Source organism: Perognathus longimembris, chromosome 2 (assembly GCF_023159225.1).
Source record: "Perognathus longimembris pacificus isolate PPM17 chromosome 2, ASM2315922v1, whole genome shotgun sequence".
Lineage (NCBI taxonomy): Eukaryota > Metazoa > Chordata > Mammalia > Rodentia > Heteromyidae > Perognathus > Perognathus longimembris.
This window is the reverse complement of record NC_063162.1, coordinates 84,751,377-84,767,913: the sequence shown is the minus strand read 5'-3', so window position 1 is coordinate 84,767,913 and position 16,537 is coordinate 84,751,377. Positions and strand designations below refer to the sequence as shown.

Here is a 16,537-nt window from a genome sequence, read left to right as displayed (position 1 = left end):
TCAGTGTATACATTCATCCTGTTGTGTTTATAGCAAAATGCCTTAAAAATTTACTTTGAAACATGTTTATGTGAAAGTCTTATTATACAGTGGAAGTAAAACTTATTTGGCTAATTTTACTTCCTTTATAACAGTCTCTGTGCTTTATCGAATTAATGTTAATTTATATTTGTTTTCACTCAAAAATTTTCACTTTTTTTCTTGGTCTAGGAAGATGAAAATGTTCCTAGTGCTCCCACCCCGCCAGCTCAGCATTTACACGGGCATGGGACAGGCTTTTGCTTTGACTCCAGGTAAATTTTTTTTTCCCCTTTGTAGAGCTGCATGGTTTTTGTAATTTTTTTCTCAAAATGAGGTACCTGGATCTTGTTAAAGGTCTTAAGTGCCCACGGTATGGTATAGTGACCCAGAAACTCTAGGCACAGGACCTAGTAATTTGTGTCATAACTTGTTACCTAGAGGACTGATTTTCAGAAATGCCATAAAATTTCCTAGATACTAAACTGAACTGTTGGAAAGTTATGAGTTGTATCCATCTTTGCAATTTAAAACCAGGAGCCTAGTAGCTTACACCTGTAATCCTAGCTATTCATGGGTTTGAAGCCAGCCTGAGCAGGAAAGTCTGTGAGACTCTTACCTCCAATTAACTACCAAGAAAAAAGCCAGAAGTGAGCCATGGCCCAAGTAGTAGAGTTCTAGCCTTGAGCAAAAAAGTTCAGGGACTATGCTCAAGAGTTTAACTACCAGGATGGGCTCCCCCCAAAAGAAAAGGATTTCCCATTCGTTAAAAATGGAAGAACTGGTTGGGTGCTGGTGGCTCATACCTATCATGGTAGCTGAGCTACTCAGGAGGCTGAGATTTGAGTTTTGCATGGTTCAAAGTCAGCCTACGCAGGAACATTCATGAGACTCCTAACTCCAATTAACCACCAAAAAACTGGAGCTATGGCTCAAGTGGTAGAGTACTAACTAGCCTTGAGCATAAAGGCTCAGGGACAGAGTCCAGGCCTTGAGTCCAAGCCCAAGGACTAGCACACACAAGAAAAGGAAGAATATTTTAGTAATAAGCCTCATTTTATTTAATACTAGATTTTGTGATTTCCATCAAGGATTTCTTTGTAAATCTCATTGTAGAACTAAAATGCTTTATGAAAAGGCAGCCATACCCAACTGTACCAAGCATTTAGAAACAAAAAGAATTTTCTGAAGTAACTTAAGCCTTTCATTCAGGACAGGTTGTTTGGTATAAGTATCAGCTAATTAGATTTAAATGTAATTTTATGGTATACTGACCATTACTGCTGTTACAAATTTATTAAAAATATGTAATTGTTTCATTTTCCTCTGTTTAAGCTTTGATGTTCACAAGAAGTGTCCCCTCTGTGAATTAATGTTCCCTCCCAACTACGATCAGAGCAAATTTGAAGAGCATGTTGAAAGTCACTGGAAGGTGTGCCCCATGTGCAGTGAGCAGTTCCCTCCTGACTACGACCAGCAGGGGTTTGAAAGGCATGTTCAGACCCATTTTGATCAGAATGTTCTAAACTTTGATTAGTTACTTTTTATTATGAGTCAGTACACTTTAGTAGCTTAAAAACAAATCATCTTAAATAGACCACTAAGGAGACCACAGGTTTTTCTTGTATTCTCTATTACACACTCTACTGTCTACAAACTACTTTTAGTTTGATGTTATTAGGGTTAGGGTCAGCCTATAATTTCTCAATAAATACAACTTTAACCTCTTAATCTTAACCTGCTGTAAGAAAAGAAGTTCTTGTGTGTTTATATCTTTATTTATTTCCTAGTTTGCAAAATTGTATGGAAAAGGATACAGGAATTATTTTAATGTTACTGCACTAAAAATATATTCATAATGGTGTATTACATTACTTAGCAGAATATTTACTGTTGACCTTGTTGATTGAGCATGACTATTGAATATTATGTAATAAAAAAGCATTGATCATAACAGTTCTGCAAATTCCTAAATAAAGGTCTGTAATTTTGCCCACAAAATGATGGGTTTTTAGTCTTATTTAGAGGTGAATTACATGAAGAATGAGATCACATGCATGCAAATATTCTTTTTTGTATATGAAACATTGGCATTAGGAAGTAATAGGCTTATTTTGATAATTTTATGATAAAAATTTTAGGATGAATTATTTTTAAACCATATTGAATTTGTATTTACAATGAGAAATGGAACAAATAGGTCAGTATAGTTTGTTTCCTATTGAATGAACTTGTATGTTGTATTTGTGGTCTAAAGTCACAGAATATCATTTTCATGCTGAGAATATAAATTTGAAATAACGTTCTTGGCAATTAAAAATGTAATGCATAAGCCCAAATCACATAATGTATTTCTTGAGCTATGTCTCTGCTGTGTAGTATTAACATTAAAGAGGATGCATACTTAGAGGCCTGTAATTTCATTGTTGTCACATTTTTCTCAATAGATTTTTTTATTAACAGTGTTGGGGATCTTCTTTTGGTTTAGACCTTAAACTTGTAGATGATATTCCTTGCTCTTTTATAATATGAATACCAAAAATTTAATGTACTTTTGATATACTTCTGTGGTAGTTATCAAAAAGTTAAGGCTTATTCTGAGCAAACTAGTTTTTTAAGATGTTAACCTGATATTTCAATGTGCTTGCATTCTGGGGTGTAACGTGAACAGTGAGCATATCCTGTCACTTGTATTTGGAGTACAATTTTTGCGTTACTGAAATTCTTGGAAGAGGTTTTTGAGCATAGGGCATACCAGTGTTAGCTATTCAAGTGCCAGCTGTTGGATAGGTTGTGGCAATACTGGAAGGCAGTAGCATTAAGGACTCCCTTTTTCTACTTCCTGGTAAGTTGTTCGACAGGTAGGATATACTCAGGAAAAATTGTTCAGCCCTCCCTGTGAACAGTTAATTATGGATTTATGCAGTTATGCAGGAATTATGCAGTTGATTATGGATTACCCCAAACTATAAAAGTACTTTCTAAATTTATTTTTAAATAATGTTTGGGTCTAAGCTTGTAATAGGTAATTTATTAATGTTAGAAAATTACATGTTCTAATGTTAGCAAAACATTAAGGAAATAAAATCTATATGCATCATCTGAATTCTGCAAAATAACATGGATCCCAAGGTAGAACAAGATGCTGAATGGATGTATTAGTTTCTATGGTAAACTTGGTACTGGATTTTTTTTAAATGAGCATTAATGAAATACAAGAGTCATGTTCATTTTGGGCCAGAGGCAGTTTATTTTAAATGTGATTTCATTTACATTTATTTAAGCAGCTTTTCTTGACAGGAATTTTGATTAAGTTGCCTTCACTTCTAAAACCTCTGTTGCTTTCAAACTTAATGTGCTCTGTTCCCAACAAAACATATGAAAATATAATTTAAAGCACAGTTTTCACAGACACAGTACAATACATTCACTATACACGGTATAACAAAATATTCCCATCCATACCTGTTTAGTAATACTGTCACAATGAATAAGTAAATAGAAATTGGAATTTATCATTGAAAGAAATTTAACATGCACAATGACTATTTTATGACTGTCTAGCTGTTGAACTACTGATCCAGCCTGCCTTTCTTGCACTAGAAGGAGCAAAGCTAAATAATAATTGCTAGCCTAAAATCTTTTTTTGTTTTTGTTTTTGGTCAATTGTAGGTAGATATGAAATAGCCAACTGGGCTTTCTTATGCCCAACTAGTTGATTCTCATGTCTGGATCACCCTTTAAACATATAGAACACTGTATATTCAGGACCAAGACCACTCCAGAGATCTGAGGAAAGCTTTAGTGGGCAGCATCTTTATACATACCTTAAAATCCCTTATGAGGGCTTTATATAGTTTACCCATCTAACAGAATTGTCACTTTTTTTTTTCAAAATGACTGAAAAAATTGAGGCAGGACTCCTTCGCAGCCACGTGTAAGACCTTTTATCAAATTGGGAACATGGGAAGAAAGTTACTTTATAGGGAATTCGAGTTGACCATTCACCATTTTGTACTGTGGGCAGTTAGCTGTCTCAAAGCAATTTTTATTGCATAATTAGGCAACTGGTAAACTCGTGTTTAAGGAATAGCACTTGGGAGAAAAGAACACTCAAGGCATGATGGTACTGTTGGAGATGGTACTTCAGGAATGGTCTAGATGTAGGTTGCACTTAATGGTCTAGTCTCTTTTCTTTGACCACCTGCTGCAAGAAGCACTTATTTGTCAGTAAGGCTCATTTTCATATTTTCAGCAAAATGTTTTATAAAGCTAAACAGACATTTCCAGTGATAATGTAGACATCTACACTGCGATGGGCAAAGTGCCTTTAAAAGAAGTCTCAAAACTCACTGAGCATGAAGAAGAGGCAATATGGGTCTTCACAAAAATGTTCCTCTTTGAAATGTGTTTAGAATTTTAATTTGGATTTGCAACCCACAGGTATGTTTGGGCAGTGTGGTTGCGGGAATTGGCAACACAAATGTCGTTGGCAATAGAGAACTACAAAGTGCTTGAAAACCTCACCTGAGGATGAAACTATAACTAAATTTCACACACACAAAATTTGCACTTAAGTATTTCAAAGTGTTTTTTTGACAGATTCCAAGGATGTGTTTTACTAAACGGGTATCTTGGTCCACAAATAATAATAGTTACAAATTGAATCCCTTGCACCCAGCAGGCACTGAGTAAATTGTGGGTTTAATGAGTGGACTGAATAGGATATTTTTTTACTCAAAAAAACCAAACCAAAAACCAAAAAAAACACCATTTGTAACACTGAAATGATTGGTAAGTCAGATGGCAAGATTTTCAGCTTTTTAAAGGGCAAAAGGATTTGCAAGATAATAGAACACAAAGAGCACACCTTTAACATGTTATTTAAATATGAAAATATTTTTAGCATATTATGTTAAACATTCTTATTTATATTTCCATTACCTAAAGTCTTTCTACTCACAAATACTAACTCCATTATGTAAGGCATGATAACCAGTTTGATAATGAAGGTATTATTTTGGTTTTGAACATAAGTGAGTCGATGTGTTGAAAAAACTTCAATCACATTACAATCTTGAAAACATCTCAGTGCCACCCCCCACCCCCGTTGATATCACTGCAATACAACTAAACAAAATGCAACATGCCCTCAGTTTTATTTTGTTTTGGGGGAAATGTGCTGAAGAACCTAGAGCTTTTTTTTTTTTTGTTTAGCACCTTATATCAAAGTAATGAAAATGGGTATGACGATTACATGTGCAAATGTACAAAATCATTAACTCTACAAAGACATCATTCCAAAATTACAGAAAATTTAAAGCATGCATTTAATTCTTTTAAGGGTTGCTGAATGCTTCCCCTGAAAAAAGGTGGCTGTTTTCAAAATCAGCAACTGCTGGTGAGGGTTTCTTGGCACAGTTATGACCAGCATGTTATTGCTGCATCTTCCTGATAATCTCAGCCGACACCGGGGGATGAAAGTTGATTGTGTGGTGCCGCAGGCCCTGAGCTGTCTTGTAACTCTTCCCACACCGGCACTTGAATGGTTTGCGGACTCGAATCTGTGTTCGATGACCATTCTTGGCATGGTACTTTATGCCATTCACATTCTGTGGAGAAGACATTACCTATTAGATAGAGTCATAAATAGCCGCTTGAGCAAAGGCCACCGGAATCCAGACTGCACCTACACATCTGTCTTAGAGACAGGCTTTGCATGGGACTCTCCTGCCAGTGGCACCTCTCACAGACAGTTTAGTGTGTCACTTGTGGGCTTATACATGGGGTGGTGAACAGGCAGTACAAAGACATTTCAAATGATGTCCCCATTACTCTGAAAGTCACAGTTCCTTTACCCTAGCACTTGGCTTCAGTATGAATCTATAAAACATATTCAGGATGACCAACAAAATAACCTTTCTAAAGGACCAACCAAGAATGCCAAATCTCAGTTGAAGACTTGAAAGTTCTGGGTCTGGAAATAGCCAACAGTCAGTTTGCTAACACTCCTACTTCCCTGCCACACAGGAAAAACTCCTACTTCCCTGCCACACAGGAAAAACTGCCTGGCTCCAGTGTCATTCCAGATAAAATAACCTATAGAGAAACCAGGCCTTAAGTTAGCAATATATGACATTCCAAATATATAGCATATATGTGGTGCTGAGGAATCGAACCCAGGGCTTCATCGTATATGAGGTGAGCACTTTACCACTAGGGCATATTCCCCAGCTACAAGTTATTTATAAAATAGCAGTTTGGTCAACAAAATACTGATTAGATATCTTAGCGTCGTTGCACTAAGAATCTAGATGTTACATATTTTCTGGTTCTGGATTTTCTGTGGGTGTTTTGAGGTAGGGTCGTGCCTGCCAGGCTGGGCTTGAACTCATAACTTCCTACTTCATCCTGAGTACTTCATACTTAGTCTTTCTCTAGATTTTTTTTATTAATTGGTTTTGCTAGTTCACTGGTATCTTCCTAGATTTATTCTTCATAGATTTAATGAATTAAACAGTCAACATTACTAATCATATTATGAGGAAACAGGCTCAGGACTTTAATTGCTAGTCTGAAAAAAATTGACAGAGGTGATATTTGAGCATAAGTCTTAATCTCCAAGTCATCAATTGTCAGATGAGAAATAAGGAAGCAAGAGTTTAATAAGACTAAGCACAGAGGACAAGAAAGGTGAACTGTTGCCTAAACTGCTACTAAATCCAGTCCTGTTGTGCCTAGTCCTAAGTCTTCCTACTTCAGAGCTGCTCTTAATGGATTTCCAGAAAATGGACATCTTTACTGCTGCTGTTTGATGCCTAGCATAGTGACTGGCATTAGCTGTTTCTCCATAAGCACTGTGACAGAATTTGTGAGGACATTATCTCCCAATGCATGCGTTGCTATTTGGGAAGAAGTTGAGAATTGTTCGTCAGAACATGCATTTGGTGGTTTTCCCTGTTACATTTTCCTCTTGGAGACTGGTAGTACAAATCTATGGTAAAGAGCCCTCCCTGGTGGACTTTGTTGGATCTAGGCTTGCCAGACGGCTGTGCTCAGTCTCCAAGTTGTTCAGTGAGCTGAAGCAAACAGCCTCTGCCTGGAGAGCCTGGCTCTGGGCCAGCTGCACCCTCATCCCTCTTCCCCCTGCATGCATCTTGCTTTAAAGGACTCGCCTCAGATTTTGCTACAAGGCATGTTGGGAGAGCAGAGGAGGCCGGGGCGAGACCAGACAGTCCCCCCTACGGTGGTAGACTGGTAGATGCACTACCTAAGCTTGGCCAATCAGCTCAGAACTGCGAAGATAATTGTTGCAAGCTGTATGAAGGATTGGGGGGCGGTGGGGAGAAAAGGCAGGAAGAGAGAGCGAGTTTCATGAGCATTAGATCAAAAGACTCCCCAACTTCAATGTGGTAGGAGGTCATCCCCTGGCTCAAAGTAGAAATGTACATCTGGCTTGCTCACTGAATCTTCACCTAGCACCTAGTTTGGTCCTTTTCTGTGGATGAAGGTTGTGCAACACTTCAAGTCCTTGTTTTCATAGGGACCTTGTTGCAAGATGAATCATGGTAAATCCAGATACCCCTGTGCCTACTACCACTGCCACAACCTGTTAAACAGAGAAGACCAAATAAGCACTTTACCAAGAAGAGTGACTGCAACAGTATAGGCTCGTAGAACTCCATCCAGGCCTGAGCTTTTACATGCAATTAGGTCCCAGGGAAGGGGACAGCTGGAAGCAAGCAGAGCCAAGCAGACTCTGGCCTTTTCCTGGTTTGAATGTAAATGCTGTTCTGTGTCTGACTGAGGGGCCTAGGAGAGAACAACAATGCCTCACGTCAGCTTTAGGACTGGAAGAATTAGAAAGCCAGTTGCTCATTTGGAAATGAATTGGCCAAAGAACCTACAGTCCATCACTCCCATCTGTTACTATGACTTAATGTGTCAGAGTGTCACTGGGGCTCCTTTAGCATGAAGGTTCATACAAGATCAAATCAGACTTGATAGGTGGAAAGATCTCCATCTATCCATTCATATACAGATAATATGAATATAAGAGGAGCTCTAAAAAGTTTGTAATTACATCAGTCAAAATGACCTTCAAAAATAAGACCTTCAAAAATATCAATAGCAAATAAAGGCAAACAATTAAAAAATTCAGCTCTCAAAATCTGCTTGTCATATCTAGGATAAAATGGCCCAGCTTTCAGTTGAGAGAGAGATCCCTCAAGCTTTTCCACCTGGCTGGCCTTGAACTGATATCCTCCCAATATTAGCCTCCTAAGCACTTAGGACTACAGGTATGAGCCACTGGCTACTGGCTTTAGATTTTTCTTTTGAGATATAGTCTTAGGTTAACAGCCTGGACTGGCTTGGAACTTTCATTATATTTCTGCCTCTCAAGTAGATGGAATTACAAGCTTAAACTACCATGCTCCATCCCTCAAATCCTCTGGTCTTTGGAAAAAGCAAATGAAATGAAACTGAAAAGCAAGGAAAGTGGGCAAGGAGTTTGGCCCAGTGGTAGCGTGCTTGCCTAGCATGCACGAAGCCCTGGGTTTGATTCCTTGGTGCCACATATACAGAAAAAGCTGCAAGTGGCGCTGTGGCTCAGGTGGTAGAGTGCTGGCCTTAAGCAAAGAGAGCTCAAGGACAGTGCTCAGGCACTGGGTTCAAGCTCCAGCACTGGAAAAAAAAAAAAAAGGCAAGGAAAGTCACTAACAAGGCTTAACTTGTGCTTAATAATTGATGTCAACTGATAAGGAAATTGATACCCAGAGATGAGTGATTCACTGAAAATCACACATCTGTTAAGTGATGGACTGCTGTGGGAACCAAAGATAGTCAAGCCTGTAGACATTCCTTCAGCTTCCTACACTCCTAGATACTCAACTCTGAGGACCACCTGGGGGCCTTTGAAATGGCTTCCCAGCTGTGAAGAAGCACAAGGAGAAGAGTCTTCCTTGCACTGGTGTTGTGATATTGGTCTAGCATGTGAAAGTAAGGCAGGAGGTAAAAGGAGGAGGATTCAGAGGGCGGTTCCATCATCAGGAGCCATAAGCCTCTACCATGGAATTCAGTGAGTGGACAACAAGCGACTTGGAAATTATTGTAAAAATCCTACTGTAATCAGATCATAAAACCTGAGATCCAGATGCTAAGCCAGGACCCTTGATTTTCCTTCACTGCATTTGATCTTTGTTCAGTATGCAGGCTTGGGTATGTACAGTATGCAACAAGAAAAACCCGATTTCCTGAGGACTTGAGGTGCTACAAGGAGACAATGAAGTGCTGAAGCTGTGTGGAGATTTGGTGAGGAAGGTGCTAAAACAGCAGCTGGGGAGGGCAGGTAAAAGGTAAAAAACACTTGCTGCAACATGGTGACACTCCCCCAGCCTCAAGAAGGCTCCCCCAGGGTGCACACGGCAACACCGGGTGCAGGACAGGAGAAGATCTTTGTGAAAAGAGTAATCACTGTAGCCACCCTTTGTTAATGTGTTCTGCATGGATGTAGAAACGGCGGAGACACAAGAAAGTGGGGCATGCGCATTGATCATACAGAGTGGAGGTAGTTCAGTGTTTTCTGTGCATGTGGATACACAGAAAACATTTTTCCACTTAGTATTCCTGTGTGAGCATTCCTTCATCATTTTCTGTGTGTGCCAGCACTGGGGCTTGAACTTGGGGTCTTACCTTCTTGTTTAGCTTTTTTGCTCAAGGCTAGTACTCTATTGCTTGAACTACACTCCTTCTTCTGGCCCTTTGCTGGCTAATTGGAGATAAGAGTCTCAAAAGTGTCTGCCAGGCTGGCTTCAAAACTTGATCCTCAGGGACTGGGAATGTGGCTTAGTGGTAGAGTGCTTGCTTAGCATGCATGAAGTTCTGGGTTCAATTCCTTAGTACCACATAAACAGAGCAGGAAGTGGTGCTGTGGCTCATGTGGTAGAGCACTAGCCTTGAGAAAAGAAGCTCAGGGACAGTGCCCAGGCCCTGAGTTCAAACCCCAGGACTAGCAAAAAACAAACCAAAAAAAACCCTCAGATCTCAATCCCCTGAGTAGGATTACAGCCATGAGTCAACAGTGCCCAGCATTATTTTTTATTATTTATTATTATTATATATTTTTTTATATTTTTTATTTTTTGGCCAGTCCTGGGCCATGGACTCAGAGCCTGAGCACTGTCCCTGGCTTCCTTTTGCTCAAGGCTAGCACTCTGCCACTTGAACCACAGCGCCACTTCTGGCCGTTTTCTGTATATGTGGTGCTGGGGAATTGAACCCAGAGCCTCATGTATACGAGGCAAGCTCTTTTGCCACTAGGCCATATCCCCAGCCCCGGCCCAGCATTATTTTGAGAATAGGATTTTAGCACTATTCTTGAGTTTTGAGTTTGTGTTCACTTTAGTTGATGGCTCCTTGTGCATCAGTCTTACTGATTTGCTTAGGATAATTTTTCCTGGTGCTGGGTATTGAACCCAGGGCCTTGTGCATATTAGGCAAGTGCCCTACTACCGAGCCACACTCCTGGGCCAGGGTAAACTTTTAAAAGGAGGATTAGGGTATACAATTGAAGCTCCCACCGCTTACTGTCAAGTCTGTATCCCAAAGTTTTGGGTGGGTTAGGCCTTCTCATGGAGTCCCTAGGAGATCTGCCTCATCTGGGAGCGGGGGCAGCATGGAAGTTGCCCTTGGTGGCTCTGATCCAAGCTAGAGTTGCTTGACCAGATTTAGGTAGCAAAGGTCTCTTGTGGATGCAGGACACTTACAAAGAAGTCCCTTTTTTGGTGGGGGGAGGGGTGTCATTCCGTTTCACATTTCTTAAAGCTATGAAACAGTCCTCACCACTAGAACATAAAAATTATCCAAACCCTCAAAGCACTTGGACTGGCTTTTATGTCTCCTTTTTCTTCTCTTTGATGTGGGATGTGAGTTGTATGGTCTCGGCCTGCAGGCAGAAGTGTGAGGGGTGCGTGAGCACCCACCCTGGGGTCTGGAGTACCACAGAGCACTGGGTTAAAGTTGCAATCTGCTGCCACTTGGGAGCCCCAGTGGTCAGCAGGGAGCCCCCATTGCCCTCTTTAGTCCTAGTCCTCAGGGTATCCACACAGCTGGGGCTGTGCTGGGTGCTGGGACGGTCTGGAAGATGGCTAGCCAGCAGCAGCTATAGTGTGGGTAATATCAAGGTCAAGGTCAGATGCTGTAGACAAGCATCCTGAACTCCCAGAGGAGGCTGCATTGGGCTGTGCCTTGAGTATGGAGTGGAACTCAGTAAGAGGTGCTGATGAAGGGAGGGAGGTCCGGAGGAGCAGGACATGCCTCAAGCATAGCGCTGCCATGTGCACTGCTGGGTGGGAAGCTGCTATCCTGCCATTCATCCCCAAAGACAAAATTCATAGGACAAAAGATACTCAGCCTTCCCTCTGCTCCAGGAAGGACAAAGGTCAGCTACTGTGGAGTTAGCTCCACTCTGGCCTGGAGAGAAGAATTTGTATTAATCAGCTCTTCCAACTACCTTTGTCAACCATTTATCTGCCTTGCCACAGTTATGATCCCAGAGACTTTCAATCCTTTTCCTTTGTCCTGTCCCTTCTCTAAAAATTCACTGTTCTTAGTTGAAGATGCTGTAGTTGGAATCCCGGGATGTTCCCTGTGCAGGTATGAAACATCGGTTGTAACAAGCTCCGGTTTCTTTTTCCCTTGTTAATATGTCTTTTGTTACAGGGGTCTACTACCCCTCTACAACCAAGAAGTTAGGGGATAGGAGTTGAGGAAAGGTACTTTTCTTCCCTTCCAGAGGCAAGGAGCTGGAGGAAAATGCAGACTTTGGGCTCACTGCTAGGTCCTTACTCAAATTGAAATCTAGGAAGTTAGATAAGTCATCTTCTCTCAGCTGTGCAACACGCAGCAAAATGGTGAGAAGAACCAGTCCTGATTCAGTGCCCAAGAAACTACTGGATGGGATATTCCTTGACAACGAGGAATATTCCTTCTAAATAAAAGGCTGACTTATCCTGGGGGCAAATACATGGACGCACTTCTGGATTCTGCTTCTTTTCATAATATGGCAGCCATCACCATCCCCTCACCGACACTGAAGCCAGCAAGCGTACAATAAGTAAGATAAATCAATATTTATATTAGAAGCTTGGCACCATGGCTCACGCCTATAATCCAAGCTACTATAAGGAGGCTAAGATCTGGAGGATGAAGTTTCAAAGCTAGCCATCTCCAAAATAACCAACCAAAGGCAGGCTAGAAGTGTGTCTCAAGTGGGACAGCCAAAGAAAGCCCTGCCCTGGGACCAACACACATACACACACACACACACACACACACACACACACACACACACACACACACACAGAGAGAGAAACTATACCTATATTAGAGAATAGCACTGCCATATATTCAGTGATTTCCAAATAGTGAAATGGAAGCTGCAGAAATTGTGGTGCTTGTCCTCAGTGTTGGGTAAGTGCAGTGATTAGGTATCTGTCTGCCCTGTGTATCATCATTGGCATTCTGACCCAGAAATGGAAACCTGTGCTTCTCTCCCAGGAAGCAGGAGCACGAATGGCTGCCTGTGTCATCTGTCAGTCAGTGGAATCCAAAGCCAACAGCTTCTGTATCCTGATGTTCACTAAATTTTCTCTTGGCCTTCAAGGGAAACCACATTCAACCACCATCATCTTAGGCACAGACAAACTGAAGGAGGAAATTGGTAGAAACTCCAGAAAATGAAAGCAAAAAGAATAATGATAAGGAAAGAGAAACCACTGGGGGAAATGAGATGGAAAAAAAAAAAAAAGAAAGAAAATGAAGCTGAAGTGGAGGACAATGTCTTGCCCTTGGGATTAGGGTGAAGATATCAGCTTAAAAATATATATATATTTTTTTACTTTGTGTATAAGGGAGGTATGTGTGTGTCAGCCTCAATACAAGCATGCCATTATTTTGTGCCTTTTTTGGAGCTCAAACTCAGGTCCTGGGCATTGTCCCTGACCTTTTTTGTTCAAGGTTAGAACTCTACTACTTGAGCCACAGCTCCATTTACAGCTCTTTTTGGTGGTTAATTGGAGATAAGAGTCTCACAGAGTTTCTGCCTAGGCTGGCTTTGAACATCAATCCTCAGATCTTAGCCTCTTAAATAGCCAGCCCCACTTTGCTCCTTTATGTAACATGGCTGATGTGCAAGACCTTGCTTAAACAGTGTTCTGTCCCTCCCAAGGAGGCAGGACGCCTGAGGGAAGGCTTCTGGGAGAGAACAGGCATCCATCCCAGCAGGCAGTGCAGCCACACCCTTTCTGTCTAGTTTCTTCAAAGTGAGACAGAACAAAGGAAGGAATGGATACTCACAGGGCAGAGCTGGCCTCAGGAGTGTGCTTGTGTTTTACACTCTGAGGTGTCCTTGTCACCTTCTCTGCCACCTCAGAGACTTCTAACACAAGCTGGGAACACGGGTTCTGAGATGTGTAGTGACCTGAACTCAAAGCTTCAGGAATCCCAGACGGGGCTCTCACAGCTCTGTCCAGAGGTTTGCATTTTGTTTTAAACAAAGAGTCCTGAGTATAATAAAACTCTAATGCTGCACAGCACGAGTGGCCCTGGATCACTAACCTTTGTAACATGACTATGCCGACTGTCTTTCTGTCAGTAGCAGGGATTTAAAAAAAAAAAAAAAGCTGAAAACAATTTTATAGTGACCAGGAAAGGAGCAATGTAACAAATGTCCATGGTAATTCAGGCACAAGTGGCTCACACTGGAATTCTAGCTAATAAGGAGGCTAAGTTCTAAGAATCAAGGTTCAAAGCCAGCCTCAGGCAGGAAAAGTCTATGAGACTCTTATCTCCATGGAACCTCCAAAAAGTAGGAAGTAAAAGCTGTGGCTGAAGACATAAGCTCTAGACTTAGGCAAAAGAACTCAGGTAGTACCCAGACTCTGAGTTCAAGCCCCAGGGCCAGCTCCAAAAAGAAAAAAAGTGCACATGTTATTCCACACCGAAGCCTTTAAAAAGTAGCCTATTTGCTGAGCCTGCATGCCATCAGTTGTCCCAGGTATGTTTGTGATGTTTATATTTCTATTGGATGGCTGGATGTGAAAGAGCTGCTAACACCTTGGGGGAAGGTTGCAGTTCTGTCTCTTAAAATGCCCTCTGGACCCCTACTTCAAATCTTGTGGGTATTTCTTAAGTTTTCTTAATAGGAACTTGGCCTGCCCAGCTGCCAGGATGCACAGCTCAGCCTGTGGAGATGGACCTGGGGGACAGAGTGCAAGCCAATGTCTTGGCACTTTTTTCTCCTGATCGGCTTTGGTGCATGCTGGAAGGTCAGTGCCTACCCATGGAGTCCAAAAGGGCTCTGCGAGCTGTCTCTAGGGCTCTTATAACTTCAAAGTGGCCTGTGAGCCACCTGCTCAGCTGTCCACTGGGGAAGGTGCTTGGCAAATAAATAGGCGACACATTTGAGTGTGAGTTGTGTGTGTGTGTGTGTGGTTCTGGGAATTGACCTTGTGCATGCTAAGCATAGTTATGCTCTGCCACTGAGCTACACATCTAGCCCCCACATTCTGCTCTTCTCACAGGACCCTAAAGTGACATGAATTTAGAGACTATCATAGACATGGTTCTTCAACAGAAGAACCCCAGTCAAAATGCACCAGAAAGCTGTCCCAGGTGTGTGGGGTAGGTACTGGCCTAGTGCCCAGGAATGCAGAATCCAGAAGAGGATGATGAACCTTGGAGTATCCAGAATCCAGAAGAGGAGAATCTCTCCCTAGCCCATGAGCTCTCTTTAGAAGTAAGGAAGGGTGTCTGTCTTACAAGAGAATTGCCTTTTTCCAGGGGTTGCGCCAAGCAAATGGCTTTTTTTTTTTTTTTTACCTTGTATCTCTTTTTACATCCTGGAACTGGACAGGCAAAAGGCTTCTCTTCCCCTCCATTCATGCACATGGAGCTGAGGATGGCTTCGGAGCTGATGGCACTCTCTGTGGTCCAGGACTCGTCGCTGTCTGACTCCTCATAGTCCACCTCCTCCTCATCATATTCGCTGCCTGTGAGGGCAGAGAGAAACATGGGGTCTGTCAGAGGGGTCACCTCCCCATAGGTCCACCCCAGCTGTCCCAGCTGCCCCAACTCTACGAGAGCAACCATGGCAGGAGAGCTATGGTCATCTGTGGTTCTGGTCCCGGGGGCTGTGGCTCCTCTTCAGACAGCTCTGCTCTGAGACCAGGTTAAAGGCTTCCCAGTGACTCAAGACTGGGAAGTGGCCAAGCAAAAGTTATCCCCTATCCCCCACCCCCCACGCCTTGAACTCAGGGCCTGAACACTGTCCCTTAGCTTTTGTGCCCAAGGCTAGCACTCTACTACTTGAGCCACAATAGTGCCTCCCATCCCCTTCCACCAGCATTTTTGGCTAATTGGAGATATGAATTTGATGGACTTTCCTGCCTGGACTGGCTTTGAACCATGATCCTCAGATCACATAGCTAAGATTGCAGGCATAAAGCAAAGGATTTGTTGTTGTTGTTTTTAATTATTTTTATTTGAAAATACTAAAAGCAGAGGCTTACAGTTATAAAAGTCAGGCAAAGACAGCAAATGTTTTAAGCCTATGGCTGCAAAGGCACTGGGCAGGCTGTAAGGCCAAACACAAAAATCCAGCGGGTTCAGCGCCCTCTCTCCACACACACAGTGAGCAGGTCTACGCTGTCCCAGCTCAGACCTGTACACAGCTCTTTAGGGGCCATATTTGTACTTTTTAGATCTATACACTTGAGTGGGGATAAATATTGGACATTTTGAAACCGGGAAGTATAGCTACCCCAAGAAACTAAGAGGGCAGAAACCCTTGGAGCTCAGAGGCCAAGCTCAGCCTCAGCATGCAGGCTGCCTGTGCCTGCGTCACCTACACCCCCAGTCCTGACACTTCCCGGCAGGACAGAGCCACTGCGGACAGCTCAGGCTGGGAGGCAGATTCCTTTTTGCAACTCAAAATGAAGGGCTGTGCTCAACCTTTCATTTCAAATCACTTTCCTGACTTCTGACCGGCAGAGCAGTGATGGAGAGCCGCTTCCACAAGCAGCTGCCTTTTTACTCTTTTTAATGAGGCCTAAAGCCATTTATTCTGGGCATTTGCACAATGCAACCCTGAAGGACATAATTCTACAGATCATAAACAGTGTAAAATAATATGTTGACAAGTCCTAATGCATTTACAAGCCCTGTGGAATAAATAGGAATTATGGCACAACATTAATAAGAATTATATGGTAGCAATTACGGTTGTGAATTTCATCCCCAGGTGGAAGGTTAAATTGCACCCGGGGCCTGCCTGGGTGCCTTGTGGGCTCACTTCGCTACATCAATTATTTCAACACCAAATATTGGCACTTTTATTGGGTTTCATCTTAATAGGCACTAATAAGATTGTTTGAAGAGCATTTGAGCCTGGAACAGGGACATAGGATTGAAAGGATACAGGAAGGCAGGAAGGCTGTTACATTGCAGGCAGGTTAGAGAT

At 42.1% G+C, this 16,537-nt stretch overlaps 2 protein-coding genes across 4 annotated transcripts in view; one reads left to right on the top strand and one right to left on the bottom strand.

Moving 5' to 3' along the window:
• Positions 1-2,427, top strand: part of Tax1bp1 (Tax1 binding protein 1) — a 73,159-nt gene extending 70,732 nt beyond the window's left edge. For both annotated transcript variants that reach the window (XM_048339620.1, XM_048339619.1), the window contains exons 17-18: positions 211-293; positions 1,354-2,427. In XM_048339620.1, the coding sequence (XP_048195577.1) occupies positions 211-293; positions 1,354-1,555 (285 nt within the window). In that variant the 3' untranslated portion in view covers positions 1,556-2,427. The remainder of the gene's footprint in view (positions 1-210; positions 294-1,353) is intronic.
• Positions 2,428-3,244: 817 nt separating this feature from the next.
• Jazf1 (JAZF zinc finger 1) overlaps positions 3,245-16,537 on the bottom strand; it is a 335,812-nt gene continuing 322,519 nt past the window's right edge. For both annotated transcript variants that reach the window (XM_048339621.1, XM_048339622.1), the window contains exons 4-5: positions 14,899-15,068; positions 3,245-5,630 (exon numbers count right to left, since the gene is read on the bottom strand). In XM_048339621.1, coding sequence (XP_048195578.1) covers positions 5,454-5,630; positions 14,899-15,068 — 347 coding nt within the window. In that variant the 3' untranslated portion in view covers positions 3,245-5,453. The remainder of the gene's footprint in view (positions 5,631-14,898; positions 15,069-16,537) is intronic.